We start from the raw sequence: 22,715 nt of genomic DNA, 5'->3' as shown, positions 1-22,715 counted from the left end.
AATTCATGTTGTTTGTCTTCTATTGTATGCTACTATGACAATAGAATTGTTATTTAACCAAAACAATCCATCGATTGGATTGTAGTAGATTCAGGCAAGCTATGAGGAATGCTGCAGTTGTGGGACATTGCAGGAATGATATGTCCAAAGTCCCCTGTTAGTGTTGTAAATATTAGATGTTTTCTTTCATTCTTTGTTGGGATCATCATCATGCATTGCCAGCATTTATTGCCCATTCCTAATTGCCCATCAACTGTGTGGCATGCTAGGCTATTTCAGAGGGCAGTTAAAGAGTCAACCACATTGTTATGAGTCTGGAGTCACAAGTAAGCCAAATCACATAAGGTTGGCAGATTTTCTTCCCTAAATTACATTACTGAGCTAGAAGTGTTTTTATGACAAACAATGACAGCTCTGAGATGAGAAAGATTTTTTCTCTCAGAGGTTTGTATGTCTTGGAACTCCTTGCACAAAGAGCTATGGGGGCAATGTCCTTGTGTATATTTAAGACTGAGATCGATAGATTCTTGATTAGTTCAGGAATGAAGGGTTATGGGAAAGAGTAGGAAAATGGATGTGAGGAATGTTGGATCAGTCATGATCCTACTGAATAGTGGATCAGACTTTAGAAGCCGAATGACCTATTCCTGTTCCTATTTGTCAGGGTCTTCTATGGTCCCCATTACTGACTCATGTTTTCGATTCCAGATTTTATTAATTGAATTTAAAATACAGTCATAGAGTTGGCCCATCATGTTTGCTCCTATCATCAAACATCTATGTATTCTAATCCCATTTCTTAGCACTTTCCCCAGAGCTTTGTATGATATAGCATTTCAGGTGTTCATCTAAGCGGTTCTTAAATATCTTGAGGGTTCATGCCTTCACCACCCTTTTAGGAACTGATTTACAACACAAAGCCCTCACAAAATGTTTTCCCCCTAAATCCTCTCTAAACTTTTTGCTCCTTATCTTATAACTGTCCTAGTTATTGAACCCTCTACTAAGGGGAAAGGTTTCTCCCTAGCTAACCTGTCTATACCTCTCATAGCTTGTGCACATCAATCAGGTTCCCCATCAGCCTTCTCTGCCCTAAGGAAAACAACCTCAGTCAAACTAGTCTTGCTTTCATAGTTGAAAGCCTTCAGCCCAGGCAATATCCCGGTGAATCTCCTCTGCACCCTCCCTCATGCAATTGCGTTCTTCCTTTACTGTGGAGATTACACCCATGCACAGTACTCTCACTGTGGCCTACCTAATGTTATGGGCATCTCCATCATAACCTCCCTCGCTCTTGTATTCCAGCCTTGATTAATAAAGCTAAGTATCCCATATGCTGCCTTTAACCATCTTATCAACCTGTTCTGCTATCATAAAGGATTTGTGGAAATGCATACCAAGGTCTCTGTGATTCTCTGTTCAGTACTTCCTGGGGTTCGACTATTCAACGTTCATCCCACGCCTTGTTAGTCCTCCTAAGATCCATCATCTCACATTTTTCAGGACTAAATTCCATTTCCATTCATATTGTTCCATAGGCTCAGGCTTTCCTTCTTGTTATTTGTCACACCACCTATCTTCATGTCATCTGCAAACCTGCTCATCTTACCTCCTACTTTCAAGTCTAGATCATTAATGTACACAATAAACAGAAAGGGACCCAGCATCAAACCCTTTGGTGCGACATTGAACCCAGGCTTCCAGACACAAAAACACAGTTCAACCATTGACCTCTCCTTCCTGACATGAAACCAATTTTAGATCCAGTTTGCTAAATTCCCCTGGATCCCATGGCACTTTGCTACTTCACCAGTCTGTCAGACAAGATCTTGTCAAAAACCTTACTGAATTCCATATTAATCACACTATTCTCATCGACATCCCTAGTCTCCTTGAAAAATTTATATTTGTTTGACATGATCTCCACCTTACAAATCCTTGCATTATCCTTGCTTCTCTAATTGGAAAGTAATTCTGCTTCTCAGAATGTTTTCCAATAGTTACCCTACCACAGGTAGCAGATTCACTGGCTTGTAGTTCCTTCATTTATTCTTACCATCCTTCTTGAATTATGGCACCACATCAGTAGCTGTCCAGTTCTCTGCACTCCTTCTCTGGCCAGAGAGAACAAAGAACAATACAGCATAGGAAGAGGCCCTTCGGCCCACCAAGCCTGCTTTGACACATTTTGCCCTTCCATACTAACACTGTCTTCACTTACAGAGTTCGTATCTCCTTCCCTTCCTGTTCATGTGTTCATCCAATTTCTTCTTGAATGCTGCTATTGTGACTACTTCCATCACCACCGCTGGCAGTGCATTCCAGGCACCCACCACTCTTGTGAAAAATTTTGCCATGCACATCTCTTTGAAAATCCAGCTGGCCCCCACCCCCACCTCCACCCCTCAGCCTCCTGCATTCCAGTGAAAACAAACCCAATCTATCCAATCTTTCTTCACAGCTAAAAGCCCCCATACCAGGCATCATCCTGGTAAACCTTTAATGTACCCTCTCCAAAGCACCCACATCCTTCTGATAGCGTGGTGGTCAGAACAGTATGCAATATTCCAAGTATGGCCTAACTGAAGTTCTATAAGACTGCGGCATAGCTTGCCTATTCTTATACTCAATGCCCTTTCCAATGAAGGCAAGCATGCCATAGGCCTTTTTTACTATCTTATCTACTTGTGCTGCCACCTTCAGTGATCTGTGGACCTGCACATCCAGATTCCTCTGCATATCAATACTCCTAACGGTTCTGCCATTCACTTTACAATTTCCATCTTTCCTTGACCTTCCAAAATGTATCACCTCACATTTGTCTGTATTAAACTCCATCTGTCATTTTTCTGCCCATGCCACCAACTGATCTATATCCTGCTATATCCTCTGATAATCCTCCTCACTAGCTGCAACTCCACCAGTCTTTGTATCATCCATAAACTTACTAATTTGGTTTTCCTCCAAATCATTTATGTCGGCCACGAACAACAGAGGCCCCAGCACTGATCCCTGTAGAACAACACTGGTCACAACCCTCCATTCTGAAAAGTATCCTTCCACCTCTACCCTCAATCTCATATGACTAAAAATTTTCTGCGTCCATCTTGCCAGCTCACCCCTGGTACCATGTGACTTTATCTTTTGTATCAATCTGCCATGTAAAAGGGACCTTGTTAAAGGCTTTACTGAAGTCTATGTAGACAACATCAACCACTTTTCCTTCACCAATCATCTTCATCAGCTCCTGAAAAAAGTGAATCTGAGGGGGTGACCTTACAGAAGTTTATACAATCATGAGGGGCACTGATAGGGTGAATAGACAAGGTCTTTTCCCCAGGATAGGGGAGTCCAAAACTAGAGGACATAGGTTTAAGATGAGAGGGGAAAGATTTAAAAGGGAATTAAAGGAGTAACATTTTCAGAGGGTGGAGTGAGCTGCCAGAAGAAGTGGTGGAGGCTGGTAGAATTACAACAGTCAAAAGGCATCTGGATGGGTACATGAATAGGAAAGGTTTAGCGAGATATGGGCCAAATGCTGGCAAATGGGACTAGATTCATTTCGGATATCTGGTCAGCATGGACAAGTTGAACCGAAGGTTTGCCTTGATTTCTATCTCTCGCTCAATTTCTGCATTTACTGCCCTGCTCCTCTGATTCACATCCCCCTGCCACACTAGTTTAAACCTTCCCCAGCCACTCTGCCAAATACCCCTCTAAGGATATCAGTCCTGGTCCTGTCCAGGCGTAACTTGTCCAGTTTGTACAGATCCCACCTCCCCCAGAACCAGTCCCAATGCCCCACAAATCTGCAAGAGGATTTGAAAATTAATGTCAGAAGCATAGAAGATTGGAGCTGGGGTAGGCCATTTGTCCTTTGAGCCTATTTCTGCATTTATTATGATCATGGCTGATCGTCAAGCTAACACCTTAAACTCCCTATCCCTTGAACCCTCTAGCCACAAGAGCTATCTCTATCTCCTTGGTATAAACACGTAATTTTTGGTTTCACCCACTTTCTGTAAGTTCCACAGGCTCACCACTCTCTGAGTGAAGACATTCCTCCTAATGTCTGTCCTAAAGGTTTACCCTTTATCTTTAAACTATGACTCCTGGTTCTGGACTCCCCCACCATCAGGAACATCCTTCCTGCACCTAACCTATCTACGGCAGTTAGAATTTTATAATTTCCGAGATTCCCTCTTATTCTTCTAAATCTCAGTGAATATTATGCTAACCAATTTAATATCTCCTCATATGACAGTCCTGCCATTCTAGGAACCAATTTGGTAAACCTTTGCTGTGACTCACAAGATCAAAACTGCACAAAGTATTCCAGGTGTGGCTTCACTAATGCCATGTATAATTGCAGCAGGATATCCTTGCTTCTGTACTTGAATGCTGTTGCTATGAAAGCCGACATACAGTTTGCTTTCTTTGCCACTTGTTGCACCTGTGTGTTTACTTGAGCAATTGGTGCCTGAGGGCATCCACCTATTCCCAACCTTAAGAGAATCATGAATTAAGACTTCAGATTTCTGAAGCTTTCCATAGTTTAGAACATGGTCTAAACCTCTATTCTGCCTATAAAAGTGCATAACTCACACTTTCCAACATTGTATTCCATCTGCCACTTCTATTCCCACTTCACTTGCTTATAAAAATCCTTCGACAGCCTCATCACTTACTGAACAATACCTACCCCTCACCTATCTTTGTGTCATCTGTAAACTAGCAACAATACCCTCAGTTCTTTATTAATGTACAATATGATTAGTTGTGGTCCCAACACTGACTCTGCAGAACTCCACTACTCACAGGCTGCTATCCTGAAAAAGACTTCTTTATCCCTACTCTCTGCCTTATGCCAGTCAGTTCTCTAGCTATGCCAGTTCCTTGGCCCTAACACCATGGGCTCATCTTATTTAGCAGCCTTCTGTGCAGTAACTTGTCAAAGGCATTATTGAAATAGATATGAAATAAGAGGATGACACTGTAAGTGCTTCAAGTGGAGACAAATCAAAATTCAAAGTGGCAATCTCAATAGTTCACATCCACCTCGCATTCCCAACGCGCCTCGCCCAAGTCCCTCCTCCCTACCTTTTATCTTAGCCTGCTGGACACACTTCCCTCATTCCTGAAGAAGGGCTTATGCCCGAAACGTCGATTCTCCTGCTCCTTGGATGCTTCCTGGCCTGCTGCGCTTTTCCAGCAACACATTTTTCAGTTCCAGAAATCTGTAGCGGGGGTCAGGTGCTGGCAGGTGGGACTAGATCGGGTTGGGATTTCTGATCGGCATGGACGGGTTGACCGAAGGGTCTGTTTCCAGGCTGTACATCTCTGACTCTGACTCGACGACAGTTCTGAAAACCCACTGAAGTGTCATCGACCTGAAATCTACTTGTTTCTCTCACCACAAATGCTGCCCATTCTGCTGATTATTTGCAGATTTTTTTTGCGTTCATCTTGTTCAGTTTTGGAGACTACCATCCTTCTCTGAAATAAACAGTGCCAACACTTTTTTAAACTTCTACTTTAATCTGGCCACCGCCTCCGACTAAAGTCACAATTCTGCTTTGTTTCCTTTTGTGAGGGTTTCTCTCTGTTCTCTTTTTGCTTCCCGCTTAATGCCTAACACGTTCCCTGGTTGGCTAGGCCCGTATTACCAGGTCACCTTTCGTCAGACCCCGGACTACTGAACGGAGCTGCGATACAAGGAGAGTATCATCGCACACTCAGAACTCCAGTCCAAGCTAGCAGCAGCGCTTACCTGAAACTCCAACCCAAAGACAGCAGCAGCAGGAGCGCTCACCTGGAGCTCGCGGCACAGGGACAGCAGCAGGAGCGCTCCCCTGGAGCTCGCGGCTCAGTGAGCAGTGGTCACCTGGAGCTTGCAGCTCAAGCGCAGCTGCAGCGCTCACCTGGAGCTTGCGGATCCAGGACACCAGTAGCGCTCACCTGCGGATCGTGGATCCGAGAACCCAACAGTGCACACCTGGAGCTCGCGGCTCAGGCACACCAGCGTTTACCTGGAGCTCGCGTCAAAGCAGCGCTTTCCCCTCTTGGGCACCACTCCGCAGCCGTTCTTTTTGTTTTAATTTTCTGGCAAGTTTCTAAACATTGTGCTGTTGGAAAGGAAATAGTTAAGTTTTATTTTTAGGTTTGTGCCAGTTTTATGGAAAAATTAAGAAAGTATTGAGAACGTTTATGCACAGAAGGCATTCATTCAGAAACTAATCCAGTTCAGGTATTTTAGGCAGCTATTAATTCGAATAAAATAACTAATTTCCAGTGTGTTTGGCCTATCCTAACTGTCAAAGAAATTATTTTTGGATAAACCTTGTTTCCTAAAATGCTGGCCTAGATTTTACTTAAATGTTCTTCTAAAATTTGTACTGTATACAAAACTTGTTTTTCTGCATCTGTCCATTCTCTAAAATTCTCTTTTATTTGTTTTAGTTTCGTTTTCCAGGCCTCCAAAAGGCAGAAGAGGGCAAAAAGAATCAGGTGCTGGACTATCTGGAAGGATTGTTTGGCTCCACTAGAAGAAAGAATTCAAAAAATGCATCCCCAGCATCTTTAAGCCAAAGCAATTCCCTGGAGGAAGCTCCTCCTGCAAGAAGCAACTTAAATCATACAGAGGAGACCACAACTGCAGGGGGATCTCCTGATTCAGCAACATCATCAATTTGGCAAGACCACGGGAGTGAAGGAGTGACAGAGGCTAAAGCAGCTGTCCAAGATCCAGCAGAGATATTACTTGGCTCCCCAGAAGTAAAGGACCTGTTACCAGCAGTTGGTAGTCCAGAGAAGTCATCTCTGAGTTTACCCCCCAAAATTGGGACAGCAAATAAAAATACCATAATAGTTGATGTCAACCTGCAGAACATCAACAGTGAAAAACCAGCTGGACCTGAGTGTGCTGGAGAGCAATTAGCTCCAAAGTATGTCAGTAGTAAGCCAGAAAAAGAAATTGAAGGCAATGTGTCAAATGTATGTGGAGGCACGTTGGTAAATAAAGAGGATACTTCATTATCTGAAATCTGTGCAGATGCAAGTTTGCTCTCAGATGACAGAAGTGTAAAGGAATGTGGGATTGGTGAACTTGATACACACTCTGAAAGCATATCCCAGGTCACAAGACAACTAAAAGACACTCAATTTGTAAATTGTGACAGGCTCGCTGAAGGTGTATGTGATTGTGAAACCATTGCTAACTGTACAGATATTCCAGCTATAAAGGAATGTGTTTTACCAATTTCTGAGACTCTAAGGGTTGAACAGGTAGCTGAAATTATTGAAATTGATGTGCATCCTCCCAAAATTCAAGGAAATTCAAATATAACCTTGTCAGAAGCATCTGTTTCATTACCCATTAATAATATTAATGTGAAACTGAACGTTTTAGAAAAAACTTTGAAAAATGCAGAAACTGTTCAGTTGAACCATTCTGTGCCTCAAGGATTTAAACATGAAACTGCAAATTACAATATTCCTCAAAAAGTATTGTGTGATTCTACTTTGAAAAAGCAGCAGAATTCATCCAAGAACGACACAGTTACACTCGATACTAAAAAAAGCGAGGTTTCAGAGGCAGGGATTGTTCCTCACATTGGTGAAGGTGCAGAAACCTTACATGACAATGAACAATTAGCAACAGGTAACCTGTTTAAAGAAAATCAGAACGGTGTGGTGGAACCAGAAACAAATATTAATAAAACAGTTTATGGCTCTCTTAATGGCACAATAAATTTGAACAACACAACTGAAAAGTCAACTGCTTTGTTTTCGGAGTCTATTGAAATGGATAAAAAATCTCCTACAGAAACCAAACGAGGTAAAAGAAAGGGAAAGAAAAGAAGATCTCTGAAATCTGATCAGCAGTCTGATAAAGGTACTGGAAGTGCAGGTACTAGTACATTTGAAGAGGAAGCGAAAGGAATAGATTCCAATAATCCCAACAAACAGTCCTGTGATGCTTCAGCTAATGCCTCCTCTTCACCAAAGCAAAGTACTCCTTCTTTGGTTTCTCATCAACCACCATCAAAATCTTTTCCAGCAAGTGAAGAATCTGCACAAGACATAACCAAGCTAGCTACATCAAGGAAAAAGAACTCAAAACAGGTGCCTTGCGATCCAGCTTCAGATAACAAAGTCAAGTCTCCAGTAAAAGCTTCTTTGGAGAAGGCCCCAAATACAGACAGTGGATTCTGTGGTTCTGAAAATGTCATATCAACAAGCAGCATTGCCTCACAATGTGGTCAAAAAGTTGAAAAATCTATTGCTCCAGAAAACTCTGATACTAACTTTGTTATTGCAGATAATAGAGCTGCTGAACGTTCTGCAAGTAATGAGGATTTCATATTTTCTTTACAAAGAGCAAATACCAATGAACTAGGGGAAAGATTGGTTGCTTTAAACTCTGCAGATCAAAACAATGCAATTGCTTCAGTTAGCCAAATAGATAATCAGCAAAACATGGGAAACTCTAGTTTGGCTGAGCACAAAGACAGTGCTGACCTGGGAATATTGAAAACTCCGGAAGTTAATGACTTGAAAGGAACAAGTATCAACCATAATACAATTACCTCACAACTATGTTCCACAGTCACTACCAGAATAAGACTGTAAGTACATTTTTTCCATAAACTTATTCTCAACATGCTAAAATCATCAAGTTAAGCTATTGTTAAAATTTCCACATTCCAGGCTCAGTCTTCTCCTTCTGCTTTCCGGTTTCTCACTTGGAGTGAATGCAGTGATGTGCAATCTCTGATTCAGCCTGCAAGCTGAATTTAAAACCTTCCTTCTATGACATCGTGTCTCTGCTCTACCTAATGCACAACTCAGTTTTTATCTTTGTCTTCCTCATCACCGTGCTCAACTTTTAAAGTGCAAACTTTTTTCCAAATTCTTGAGTTCAATTTCGGTCAAAATTCTGACATCTTTCTTTGAGTATGCTGTGTAATTTCCCTCTCACCATTATTCTTAACAGCCTCTAATGCTTATCCATTTTCTGTTACAAATCCCTGCATTAAGTTTTTGGTCCTTATGATTGCAGTCTTCTTTGCTTGTGTAGCAGGTCAAGCCTTCACCATAGCTGTTTATTCATTTCCATATTAATACACCTTTTTATATCTTTGATGAAATATTGAATTTTCTTACACTTAACTTGGCAAATTTCTGTTTAAACCACTCTGCCATGTTGCAGCTCTTCAGTTTTTCCAAGCACTTGCCTCTTTCTTCATGCATTTATTTAGCCTTCTACTAATCCCTATTTTCAGTTCTTCTCTTTTGTTAAACAATATTAGATGATTTTCATATTAGAAATGCCAAGTAATTGCACATACTTTTTATATTCAGTGTTTGCATGAGGTAAATTTCACTTTACAAATTATTGTATTAAGTTTATGTATTATATGTGTATGACTAAACGATAGCAACATCTAAAAAGGCATTTAGACAGACCCATGAACAGGCAGGGAATAGAGTGATATGTATCATTGGCAAGCAGATAGGACTAGTTTAGAATGGCATCGTAGTCAGCACAGACATGGTAGCGAAGGGCCTGTTCATGTGCTCTACTGTTCTATGTTCTATGTGCAGTGGAATGAAGTATATTATACTTTAAAGTAATACATGACTTTAAGAAAGTAATGCTAAGTATAAGATATATAATTTTTGAGTTTTAGAAACTAATACACAGCATGCAAATAATGACAATATTTTCTGTATCCATTTGTTCTCGAGTTTTCATATCTTATTAGCTGGTCGTCTGTCTTGTCATTAGATTATGTAAATCATAATGTATTGGACTGGATTGGTTTAAGTGACAAGAGGTTTGCAGGGTGATATATATTTGTAAATGCCAGATATAGTTTCTAAACTTGTAGTGTCCAAATGAAAGGACAAAATAACTTCTTTTGTTACACTTCGTAAGAAATATCAAATGAAAGAAATCAATGAATATTCTATTGCAATACAGATAATAAAATGAGGTTATGCTTTTTTTTGTAAGCATAGGAGAACAATGGCTTGCATTCATGGATACTAGTAAAAACAACATACTGATATTTGCTAACCCTAAAGCAAAGTACTAGACATTGGAAATCTGAAGTTTGGAATATTACACAGGTGAAATGGCTTTTTGAAGATTGAGTCGCAACTTGAACTTTGTTTTTGGGAGTTTACTGAAAAAAACTGCAGATTTTCTGGCTCACTAGATATATTTGCATTGGTTCAATATTTGATGTTTGTTGATGCTGGATGAGTGAAATATTTTTAATTCTTTAAAGAAGGTAAGGAAATTATTGAAGCGCTCAAGCTTTGCAGTCAATAAAGAAGTAGCTAGGGCCAAGCTCAGTGACATAAAATATTAAATGTATAGATGAGATATGTTCAATTATTACTGCAGAATAATCCAGGAGTTTGAGATTTGCTGATGCCAGTTCCCAGCTTCAAAATGGTAGGCAAACCCCAGGTGGATGGGGGAAATGCTTCAGAGATAACCTCAATGCCTCAGTGGCGAAGTGCAGCATTCCCACAGACACCTGGGAATCACTAGCCCAAGACCACCGAAGGTGGAGGAGGAGCATCAGTGAAGGCGCCAAGCACTTTAAGACTTACCATCAGGGAAAAAAATGGAAGCCAGGTGAAAACAGCGAAAGGAGCATGCTGCCACATCAATGCGCCACCCATCCGTTCCCGTAACCACCAGTTGCCCCAAGTGTTACAGAGCTTGGGTAGCCATATCAGTCTATACAGCCATCTACAGATTCATACTGAGAGTGGAAGAGAGTCATCCTCATCTGCCAGGGATTGCCGACAATGACAGAATAATCCATAAGTGTGAGATTTACTGATAAAAATGACAAATAGTACACAAGGTGGGTAGGAAAAGCAATTCCAATAGAGCATGAACAGAAAAAAGTCTACACCAAAAGGAATGATCAAGTAGTAAGCTGAACAGAACACTAGACTTAGAGGAAGAGAAAGATGTCGATTCATAGACTTGGACCTATTCTCTTTGGAACTTAGAGGAATAGGAGGTCACCTTTATTGCAGGATATAAGATTCAGACGGGGACTTGATAAGGTATGTACCAAGAGGATGTTTCCTGTCTTAGGGAAGTAAAGTATTGAGGGGCATTGTTTAAAAATTAATGGTCTCCTATTTAAGACAGATGTAGTTTATGTAATGAATTGCCAGAGGAAGTGGTAGAGGCAAGTACAGTTACAATATTTTAAAGAGTTTTGGACAAGTACATAAATAGGAAAGACAAAAATGAACACTGCAGATGCTGGAGATTAGAGTCAAGAGTGTGGTAGGGGTTCTACGATTATTGAAATAATTGATGGTAATGCTGCCATACTCACTCGCTTTGTAAACCAACATATCCCCACTTCCAATACTTGATTTTGCATTTCTCCTTTAAAGAACAGAAACACTGAACTTTTAAGAAATTATGTAAATACTTTCTGAAAATGTAGCAAGACAGAGTAGTTGATGCAAAGATGTTGTGGTTGAAATTGTTACCTACTGACTGATACCAAATTTTAGATGAGCTGCAGTTTCATCCAAACTTTGAGAAGACTAAGTTTATAATCCCTTGAACCAAACCTCAACTTGCATACTGATTCCAGTGCTCTTCTTGCCACTGTCAAGCTGACTCACAACATCTGTTCACAATCTCTGTTCAATACCTTCCAGGGTAGAAATGTCAATCACTAGGGGACATAGGTTAAAGATAAGAGAGGTTAAGTTGCAAAGAGATGTGAGAGGCAGGTATTTTACACAGAAGGTGGTAAGTGCATGGAATACATTGCCAGAGGAGGTGGTACAGGCAGATACAACAGCAAAGTTGACCAATATATGAATAGGTAGGGAATAGAGGGATACAGACAGCGTAGAGGCAAAACGGTTTTAACTTAGAAAGGCATCATGTTGGGTGGAGTCTTGGTGGGCTGAAGGGCCTGTTTCTGTGGAGTACTGTTCTTTGTTTGATCATTTGGCAGGGAGTGGCGACCTGTCCAAATTCTAGGCAAAGTCCAGCCTCATGTTTCCAATATCAATATGTGCTAAATTAGACTTATCCACAGTAATAGTAAATATATGAACATTACTGAGAGGCAGCCATTTTTATTTTTGGCCTTGAAGGAGTTAAATCTTTTTGTCAATGGTTACTTGACACCTTGTGAATAATTAACGTCAGATATCAGTCATCTTCAGTTTCAGATTCGGAACATGCGGTAATTTGATTATGATGTTGTGGTTATTCTGCTCACAAAGACGACAGAAAGGCTCAGATATACAGGCTAAAATTTGTGCTAAATCAAACAACTTCAGTATTACACTGGCTAAACTGAGTTCGGATGCTTGGTCCTATTTCTGTTCCATGTTTGAATGATCGTTTGTCAAGTCAAATCTGAGACCCATTCTTCAGTGCATTTTCACTGTGCCTTCCCTCATATTAAGTATTTCAAATTGTAACAAATCCCTTCTGCCCGCTTGCATCAATATCCCAATATTATGCCATGCATTCTTGATTTTCACACGCAAAGGGTTCTATTCCCACTTTCACATCACAAATGTGTCATTCACCACTGTCTTAACTCATTAAAAGTAGCTAGCATCTCTATAGAGAAAAGCCTATCCCTTGCTTTTAGTGGACTTTCTCATCAGTTTTAGCTTGTTTTTGCTGTTCACCATTTTTATGCCATTTAATCACCCATATGATATTTACACAGCATAATCCTATAACAATCTAACATTTAGCGAATAAATAGTCCACATTATCACATGTGATTCACTATTGTCTTTTCTGAAGTTACTGTGACAGTTAGTCCATTATGATTGATGCGCAGCACTCAATCTAAAACATTCACATTCATTCAACAGAGCATAGAAACATATTAAAACCAATCATCTTACTAATCATGACCAGGTTTAAATTTTTTTTTCTTTGCATTTCATTTAATTGAATTATATTTAATTTAATTTCAGCTAATCCAGTACATTTTAAGTTAATATCTGCAGATGATCTTTTTGAAAGATTAAAAGTTGTAGGGGAGTGGATTTTGATGGACAAGTGTATCCTCCCTACTTGTTCGAAATGTTCTTTGTGGTGGCCCTATCATCCAGTTCAGTTCCCTTTTTAAAAAAAAGCTTCATGGGGAAGGGCACATATATCTCCAAAATAAAGCTGGCAATAGTTAATTTCATCTACATTTTCCTTTCAGTTGGCATACTTCATTTAACTGCACCTAAAATGAGTTATTCCGATTCCTATTGCTGTTGTGCCACACTTTCCCATCACTATTGTTTATTATAATGGGGAATCCCATTAGCTAATAATCTATCTGATTCAGCAACTCTGGAGAAGCCTTATTATCCAGTTTAAAAAGGTGTTATTGTACTGTCTTTGAAATAGAAATTAAACATAACTGTGTGGTTCAAAATATTACCGAATTCTGCTTGTTTGCTTTGTCTTACAGAAAATTTTCTCAAAATAGTTTGCTAGGTTATACTCAACATATCCTTCTTTTAAAATTATTCCAAAATCAAATATAACAACAACAGATGTGAGAATTTGTTTTGTGTAGGGGAAAGTCGTTAAGTTGACAAATTTTGATGGTGGTCAATTACTTTCTTCTGAAACAATCTTTCCCATTTTTTAAATACCAAGTTATTTTATTGATCCCAATTTCAGAAATTATGTCTGAGCTTGGTAGTTGAAAACAGTATTTTGGTAATCCAAATGATCATGGTCAGTTCAGGATTCTCTGTCCTCACACACTTTGCCCATAGATAAGTTCTTAAATCAGCAAGATACCTGGGTCTCTTGCAATGGCCTCAGTTGACTCTTGAGATCCTTTTAAAAGCACAAAAGCAAAAATGAAAACCCACTGTGGATCTGGTTAGAAATCCAAAGGGTTAACAATGTCCAACCACAGTCGTAAATTTAGAAATTCAAAACCTAATCCTTAACAAAGTCACATAGTTGTGTGGTCAGATTTAAAATCTATCAGCAGAAAGTATTAAGTCCCTGCTTTTGTGAGAAGGAGCGGGATCACAGTCACAAGGTCACGCCATGTCATAATGTACTTTGCTTTTAGGGTTTTTTTCTCATATGTCATGTTTAAAATTTGTTTTCTCCTGGAAAGTAGAACAAATCAGAGCTTGTTCAAATTGGATGTTTGCTAAATTTCTATTGATCTGAAGGTTTTGTCAAACATTTTATTCAAAACAAATCCTCATTTTTATAGCACTCAGATATTTATTGTTTAAGTAGAGGTTCATGCAGTTCAAAGAAAGTTTTAGTTTTTAAACCCTTATGATCAAACCAGTTTTGAATCTGTGATGCTTGTGGATTACTGCTTGATTTGGTACTGCCTTCATTCGAATGTAAGGGATGCTATCATTGTTACAATCATAGATCTGCTCTGTGAATACATTCCAATTTTCAAAAGGGGGCTTCTTTAATTTCACTGGGAAAATGGGACTTTTACAGGGTTTTGATAGCTTCCTTAATTACGCCTAAGGATTCTTTGTCCACAATTTCAGGCTCATTGGGGACAGACTTTGTCTCAGTGCATCAGTGAGGTGGAAGAGTGGGGAAAACACTCTCTCTACTGTTTTCCCAAGGTTACCTGTCTTGTCTTGTGAGATGGACAATACACCAATAGACAATAGGTGCAGGAGTAGGCCATTCTGCCCTTTGAGCCTGCACCACCATTCAATATGATCATGGCTGATAATCCTTAATCAGTATCCTGTTCCTGCCTTATCTCCATAACCCTTGATTCCACTATCCTTGAGAGCTCTATCCAACTCTTTCTTAAATGAATCCAGAGACTGGGCCTCCACTGCCCTCTGGGGCAGAGCATTCCACACAGCCACCACTCTCTGGGTGAAAAAGTTTCTCCTCATCTCTGTCCTAAATGGTCTACCCCGTATTTTTAAGCTGTGTCCTCTGGTTCAGCACTCATCCATCAGCGGAAACATGTTTCCTGCCTCCAGATTGTCCAATCCTTTAATAATCTTATATGTCTCAATCAGATCCCCTCTCAGTCTTCTAAATTCAATGGTATACAAGCCCAGTCGCTCCAGTCTTTCAGCGTAAGGTAGTCCCGCCATTCCAGGAATTGACCTCGTGAACCTATGCTGCACTCCCTCAATAGCCAGAATGTATTTCCTCAAATTTGGAGACCAGAACTGCATACAGTACTGCAGGTGTGGTCTCACTAGGGCCCTGTACAGCTGCAGAAGAACCTCTTTGCTTCTATACTCAATCCCTCTCGTTATGAAGGCCAGCATGCTATTAGCCTTCTTCAATACCTGCTGTACCTGCATACTTACCTTCATTGACTGGTGTACAAGAACACTCAGATCTCTTTTTACTGCCCTTTTACCTAAATTGATTCCATTTAGGTAGTAATCTGCCTTCCTGTTCTTGCCACCAAAGTGGATAACCATACATTTATCCACACTAAACTGCACCTGCCATGCATCTGACCACTCACCTAACCTGTCCAGGTCACCCTGTAATCTCCTAACATCCTCCTCACAATTCACCCTGCCACCCAGCTTAGTTTCATCAGCAAATTTGCTAATGTTATTACTAATACCATCTTCTATATCATTAATGTCCTGGGATAGGACACACAGCTCCTGCAGTCTGTTCAATGTTTTCTACTTCACATGTTTGATTTTAGCTAAATCAGAGGAGAAATCATTTTCTCATCCATCTAAAAATCAATATCCAATTTGTCCAGTTGCGAGTTGGGTCTGCCGACAGTCCAGTCCTTGTGTTGTGTTATGCATTATGCAGGACATTACTTTCCTGTTGGCAAATATTTGTACCCTTGAACTTCTTTTACTAATTCTATCAGCACCTTATTTTTCATATCCAGCTTTTAAGCACACAAATGTGCACCATAAGCTAATTTTTTCAGACTGTTTCGAACTCAGTTGGTTCTTTCATAACTTTTTCCAAAAGCTTGTCAAGGATACACCTGTAATTACCATGTCATATTTCTATAATTTCCATTACAGATTCTTCTACGAATTAATAAATCCTAACTTCTCCACTAAGCTATCTATCAGTCACGTTTCAAAATATCCCGATGCCATGGTAACCTCAACCAAAGACTGCTACTTCTCAACTTCAAAACCAATTTGTGGTGATTGGAAAGAAGTCGGCCAGGTGGACCTCGTTGACTGAGATCCCTGATTGGGGTTGTTAACCTGGGCCAATCAGGAAGCCCTGGCTGACAGACAGAAACAGGAGATTCAGAATCTCCTCAGTTTAGGGGACTCACTCTGTGCTGGCTGGGTCACAGTCAGTGTGTTACTGTTGCAGTTGGTTTCTGCTTTTTTTCTGGCAAGGAAACATGATTCCTCAACTGGCTGAATTATTTAGCCAGTTTGTTAACTGGTATTCCTTTAGTGAGGACTGATTTATAAACTCCTGATGCGCACAATATGTTTCAGGTATAACTCAGTTCTCATTAGGGGATTGTTGCTTCATTGGCTGGTTACAGCCTGTGTGTTACTCTTTTCTCTTTTACTTTGAGAAGAGGACAATGTTGATTTTGTGGTAGTGCTTAGCCCTTGCACTCTAGTTTTCTTTTTTTTGTGTGTCTTCACTGTTTGTTGGTGTTTGGACTGAGCCCTTGTGAAAAAATACATCTTATCAGATGAACTGTTCATGTGGGTAGGCCTGACCCTTGGACTAGGCCTCTGTAAAGACTGAACACCTGTGCGTGTGCTGGGAGGTGAGTACTTGCTGTATACTGGATTTTGGGAGAAGACCTTGCCTAAACCCCTGTGAGTTTTTGCACCTTTACAACGTACTGTGTTCCTGTGAGTGGTGGAGACTGAACAACTGTGTGCTGTGGGGTGCACATTGGCTGCTTTTAGGAGTGGACTCTGCGATTGGTTGTGGACTCTGTTTTAGCAATGGACTTTGCGGTTTGGAGTGGACTCCATTTCCGGCAATGTGCTTTGTGTACTGAAGTGGACTCTGTTCCTGGGAATGGACTCTACATTTTGAAGAAAACTGTTTGTGGTAATGGACTCTGTGTGTACCAGAAAGGAATCTGTTTGTTGATAATTGACTCTGTCGTGTTGTTTGTTGGGATTATCACCCGCACTATCTTGTGTGTCCCTGGGTCTGGCAGGCCTTACTGTCAGCTGCAAGGCTCATAAGTCGTCCTGAAGGCTGAGACCCTCTGAACCTGAAGGTGGGTAGGCTGTCCTGAAAGCTGGAGGGTGGGTAGGCCACCCCGATGCCAGTCGCCCTGAGAGCCGGAAGGTGGGTAGGCTGTTCTCTGCGCTGTTGTCCCGAGTAGGGATGATCAGGACGGGCTGTCCTAGAGGTGGTGGGAAGGTGTGTCAGAAGCTGTGTAGGGGCAGGCTGAGGTCTGAAAGCCTTGTGGGCTGCCCTGCACGCTGTTGTCCTTGGGGAAGGGGACGAGCTGTCCTAAAGGTTGGTGGAAAGTGTGTCAGGGCAGTCCAAGGGCCACATGGCGCATCGGGTGGATGAGAGCCCAATGGTACGAAGGGGCAGACAGAGAGCTGGAAGGCGGGTAGGCCGTCCTCAACGTTGTCACCCTGGGCGAGTAGCGGGGTGGGCTGTCCTTGAGGTGGTCGAAAGGTGTGTCAGGGTGGACCAAGAGCCGGAAGGCGCATAGGCGGCTGACTGCCTTAGAGTGGCAGGAAGGTGGGAGGGATGGGGTGGGGGGGCTTGCTGGGTTTTCTGGGGGCCTGTATTTTATGCACTGTTTCTTATGTAAATGGACTGCCGTATATGTACAAATGTCATTGTTACTGTTTGTAATGATTGAAACTGGAATTTGAGGTTTGTCCTCATTTCCCTGAAAACTGGTTGAATGTCAGGGTTTGGGGCTTGGCTTTGCCATTCCTCTCCCTTGTAAAATTGCTGTTTCTTTGTACACAGCTATTAATGTTCATTGTTTTGTAAACTGTGAATTGTTTAATAATTTTTTTTAAAAAAGGAGTCTCAAAGAATCTCCTCACCACAGGGACCAGCACTGAGTTAGCTGGTCAGAATCCATTTACTCATGTAAATAAAGGATGACTTGGTGATGCGATGCTGGCCTCTGTGCAGTTATTCCACAATTAAACCTCAATTCCTGTGGGATCATTTCACTTCTCTGCTGCCAAGACAACTGTCCCCAGCAACAATTCATATTTCTGCAACATTTTTGCTAATGGGTCGTCTGGCCTAGCTTCAGTTGCTATCTGCTCACAAGTGGTAGCCCATCAGTATGGCTATGCCTCCTCTGCTCAACATCTCCTGTCCTGAGTCCTCACTCTCGGCCTTTTTTAATACTTGACTGGACTGTTGTTGAATAGGCTTACTGTACTAACTGTGGGTAGTAAATATAGTACTGACCCTCTTACAGAACTGGAGATGTGATACAATTATCCTCTTTGACTACATCAATTGCTGCGGTCTTCACATGCTTTAATTTTAGATTTTTCTAAAAATGTCAATTTGTTGTGATCATTCTCCTTGCATAGACTGCAGGACTCTGTGATATAGAATTTAGATCTTTATGCTTATTAGAACCACATCAGTATTAGATTTGTTAAACAGAGTTCTGTTTGATACTCGGTCCCTGCTCTTTTCCACTTCTGTCTGACCTCCCTTGAATATCTGTTTAATCATGCAGAAAATGATCAACTTTTAGATATGTACATCGTTTCATTTAAAAGGAAAAAAATCATCTGTAATTTGTGTTTTCAGCCTGTTTCCTGAGGTTTAGGCAGATCCTACATGCTATTTCTCTTGTGTAACTGACTCACTCTAGGATGGTCCCATTATTGAAATCTAATGGAGTATCTTAAACAAAATCAAATGAAATGCCAGTGGGACAATTGGGTTTTTAAATGCTGGGAGAAAATGTACCAATGTTTATGGTTCCCTCCCTGTTAAGTTCAAGGAAATTGATTTGCTATCTGATGATGAGTCTCGTGAATCTGTGCAGGTTAGTTGCTAAAATATGAGACAAAATTGTTTGCCTTTCTTTGCGCAACTTACACACTTTTTGTTTGCTTTCACAGTCCGGCAACTGGAAAAGAAGATAAATCTGGCAATTTGAACACTATTAACCAACAAGGAGCCTGCACTGAAACTAGAACAGAGGAGGAAGAAACCATTCGAATTACTCTTCCTAAGAAACAAAAAGCTACAAGTCACCACCAAGTCGACTTTCTTGCCACCAAGGATCTGCCTTTAGCTTCAACTGAGAGCAAAAAATATGTTGGTAGCCTAAAGATACAACTGAACAATAAATCTGACAAAGAAGCAGATGACAGTGCAACTAATATTGGCCAAAATAAGTCACAGCCTCCTAAACATCCTGAAGCATCTGATGGTCTCCATGTAGATGTGAGGCAGAAAAAAGATAAAATATCAAAGGTGATCTGTGTGAATGATAGTGACACAAAGCACAAATCTGCAGAAGACCACGGAAACAAAGAAATGAATACCACAAGTGCCCCTATTGAAAAGAGACTTTTAGAAATGGTTCCCAATGCACAAACTGATAGAGCAGATGAAAGTGGCTCACCTGGAGTGGTCTCTTCAGAATCATGTGCAAACCCTGGTATGAATGATCAATCATTTTCTATGGATAGGCTTACTTCTGGACTATGTTCACAAAAAGTTGATGCCCCCAAACAAGGTGCAGAAGAACACATGGCTGACCTTATTGCCTCCACCCGTGACATTGCCCTATCTGTACCATTGACTGGAGCTGAACTGCAAAGTAGAGAAGTCAAAGTAAAGACTTTGTTACCATTAAATGTGCTGATTTATGAAACCATAGAATCGGAAATTGAGAGTGTTTCCCCCACACAGTGTATTAATGAACAAAAGACCATCCAAGGCAAGGCAAAAAGTGAGCATGTCCAGCCAGTTCAGCAAAGCTCACCCATGGTAAACAAACATGACATTAACACAATGCCACCACATAAAGTTCAAACATCTTTAACTCCGGTGCCTGATATCAAAGACATGAATGTGGTCCAAAAGTATACAGCAGGTGATGTAATAGTTGAAACTACACAACAAATTCCACCAAAACCTCAATCTGGAGGGATAAATGATGTAACTTCACTTGAAAGCACACAAATATCTGAAACTATGGTTGATGTTGAGAAAGAAGTGTCTGCAAAGAGTAATGGCAAAATGACATCTGACTCAGGGGCAATAAAGGGTGAGATTGCTCAGAATATTTTGCCATTGTTGCAAAATAAAGATTCCAAAACACAGAATGTGCTTCCTCAGCCTGAACAAACACTTAAAAAGATTGCATCGCATGAAATTAAGACAGACATCCCTTCAAATATTGCTAGTAACATCAAGTTGGGTTCAAATGAAGCAAAAGTGGAGATTGACCTAACTTTACAACAGAACACGCCTCTACTACAAAGTAATGACAGTGCACTAAAAGTGACAATATCACCAGAGGCTGAAGTTAATAACAAAGTATCTGCAAAAAGTTTTAATGAATTGAATGCTTTGACCAGTGATGACTTCATCCCACCTATGCAAAAAAGGATGGTCGGTATGCAAGATGGAGAGAGCAAAATAAAAGACATAGAAGTTGGTTATTTAGAGACCTCTCCCATAGCATCGGAAATGAGGAATGTTGTCACAGAAAATAGTGCTAATGACACAAACACTGGTTCCACTGCAACAGGAGTGCTTTCCCTGCCTGTAGAGCAACACACATCTGTATTGGAAGATAGAAACTTTGAAATAAGAGAGGAAGTCTTGACCCAGAGCCGAGAAACAGCTGAGAGCGCTCGGTCCAAAATGAGTAAGAATTCTTCTATAATTGAGCAAAAGCCTAGTTCAGAGACTGCAATAAATAATTTTGGTCTACCTATATTATCAAGCACACCTAAAGTGCAGCATAAAGAGATGGAACCAAGGAGAGCAGTGTCATCTTCAAATGTAGAGGCATCAGCAGGAAACCTATCCAGAGCAGAAGATGCCCAATCAGCAAACTTCATTGAAAAACATTCTCAACCAGGTGCAGCAACAAATGAATCTTCTCTGTCTGTCCAGAATGTAGAAGAATCACAACCCCAGGAGGTTATTGTTCAGACGCCTTCTAAAGTTGAAGATATGTGGAACACTCAAGCAACTGTCAAAACAAATGTAGACCTGACTGCATCAACAAATGGCTTTGCATCATCAGTAGAGCAAACAACCTCCAAATCTGAGGAGGAAAGAGGATTTAATTTTTCATTCAGTGAAGGAAGTAGTTTAGACAGCTCTTCTGATATGGATAGCTTTACAGAAACAATTCGGAAATATGGCAATCCCATTCAATTGCCTCAAAAGAGGCAACGAGTTCCTAAAGTGCCTTCACTGCCACCATTCGCTATGCCACCAATCCAAGAAGACCATATATCACCAAAAAAGGAGAAAAAATTTGATCCAAGTTCATTCAAATTTGGTTTTCTGAAAAATAAACATAAAAGTGATCCACCTTCCTCTCTCTTCAAAATGCACCAAATTGAAACAAAGTCCAAAGTAGTCAAACGTGTATCTGCAGAACAGAGCATGCTTTTTAAATCTCTTGCAAATAAAAGCTCACGTTCGAGTTTACCAAAACAGCAAAAGGCAGAAAATGATCTTGCTTCTGAATCAAACAGTAAAAGATCACGTTTAGAGATTGATGAGGTAACTGCTCAAAATTGCAAGCCATCAACTGAACATGAATTAGAATCTGCTGATCTCACACCATCATTATCAAAAAATAATGTTATTCAAGAATTTCAATTTGATTCGTCAAATTCAACTTTTCCTGAAACCCAGTTGCCAAGCTTTATGGAAAACTATTTGAAATCTAACCTTTCTGAGATAGAAAAGAAACCTACTGAGTCAGAACAACAAACAGAAAATGGATTAACTATCCATGACTTAAAACAAAATTTGTTGGAAAATAGTTCAGATTTTACAAACACATGTACAATTGACAGTACACTTGCATTACAAGGATCAAGCACGATAGATGGCAATCAAAATGCCTCAAGTATATTTGGTACAGACCTATTCACTCCCAAGTCAGTATTGTTTAATCTTCCAGAAGTTGGGGTAAGTTCATTTTGGTTGTCATTTGGCACCATAATTTAAAACTTACTTATTACAGAAGTTTAACTTTATTGATATGACCTACTTATAATTTGTCAATCGACAGAGGCTGTCTTTTTTTCTGTTTTGAATGATTTTTATTGTCAATTATAAAATAGCTTTTATAATTTCAGCAGTATAATATTTTTCAAAATGTTGAAAAAAGGTAAAATGAAACTGCAACAGCTCAAGGTACTTGTCTTTAACAAAGAAATCTATAATAAGTTTGATCTTAAGTTCACATGGCTTTATAAAACCAAAGAAAGGGGTGGGGCAGATAGAGCATTGTGAGCGTTATTTGTGTATGAATTAACTTATCAATTAAAATGGATTATATATTTAGTTAAACCATACTTTTACTGAATGTTATTAAAATGTAAGTATTCTGCACTGCTTTGGAGTACCTTGAGGTATGGTGTATTGCAAGGTATTTATAGATTTGTCTTCCTTCTTAGAAGAAATTAAATCTCTGGAGGGCACTTAACGTTACATGCTGAAATTGTGTAAATTCTCACTCAATGATCACTCTATCCATTGAGTG

The 22,715-nt window shown here is 40.2% G+C and overlaps 1 protein-coding gene across 3 annotated transcripts in view; it reads left to right on the top strand.

Annotated features, from left to right (window-relative positions):
• The window catches only part of crybg1a (crystallin beta-gamma domain containing 1a), a 209,140-nt gene that overhangs the window by 117,642 nt on the left and 68,783 nt on the right, over positions 1–22,715 (top strand). For all 3 annotated transcript variants that reach the window (XM_072552693.1, XM_072552698.1, XM_072552703.1), the window contains 2 exons: positions 6,460–8,627; positions 19,090–22,138. In XM_072552693.1, coding sequence (XP_072408794.1) covers positions 6,460–8,627; positions 19,090–22,138 — 5,217 coding nt within the window. The remainder of the gene's footprint in view (positions 1–6,459; positions 8,628–19,089; positions 22,139–22,715) is intronic.

Source organism: Chiloscyllium punctatum, chromosome 3, assembly GCF_047496795.1.
Source record: "Chiloscyllium punctatum isolate Juve2018m chromosome 3, sChiPun1.3, whole genome shotgun sequence".
In the NCBI taxonomy this organism is placed as follows: Eukaryota; Metazoa; Chordata; class Chondrichthyes; order Orectolobiformes; family Hemiscylliidae; genus Chiloscyllium; species Chiloscyllium punctatum.
Note: the sequence above shows the minus strand (reverse complement) of the source record. Positions and strands in the feature narration are given on the sequence as shown.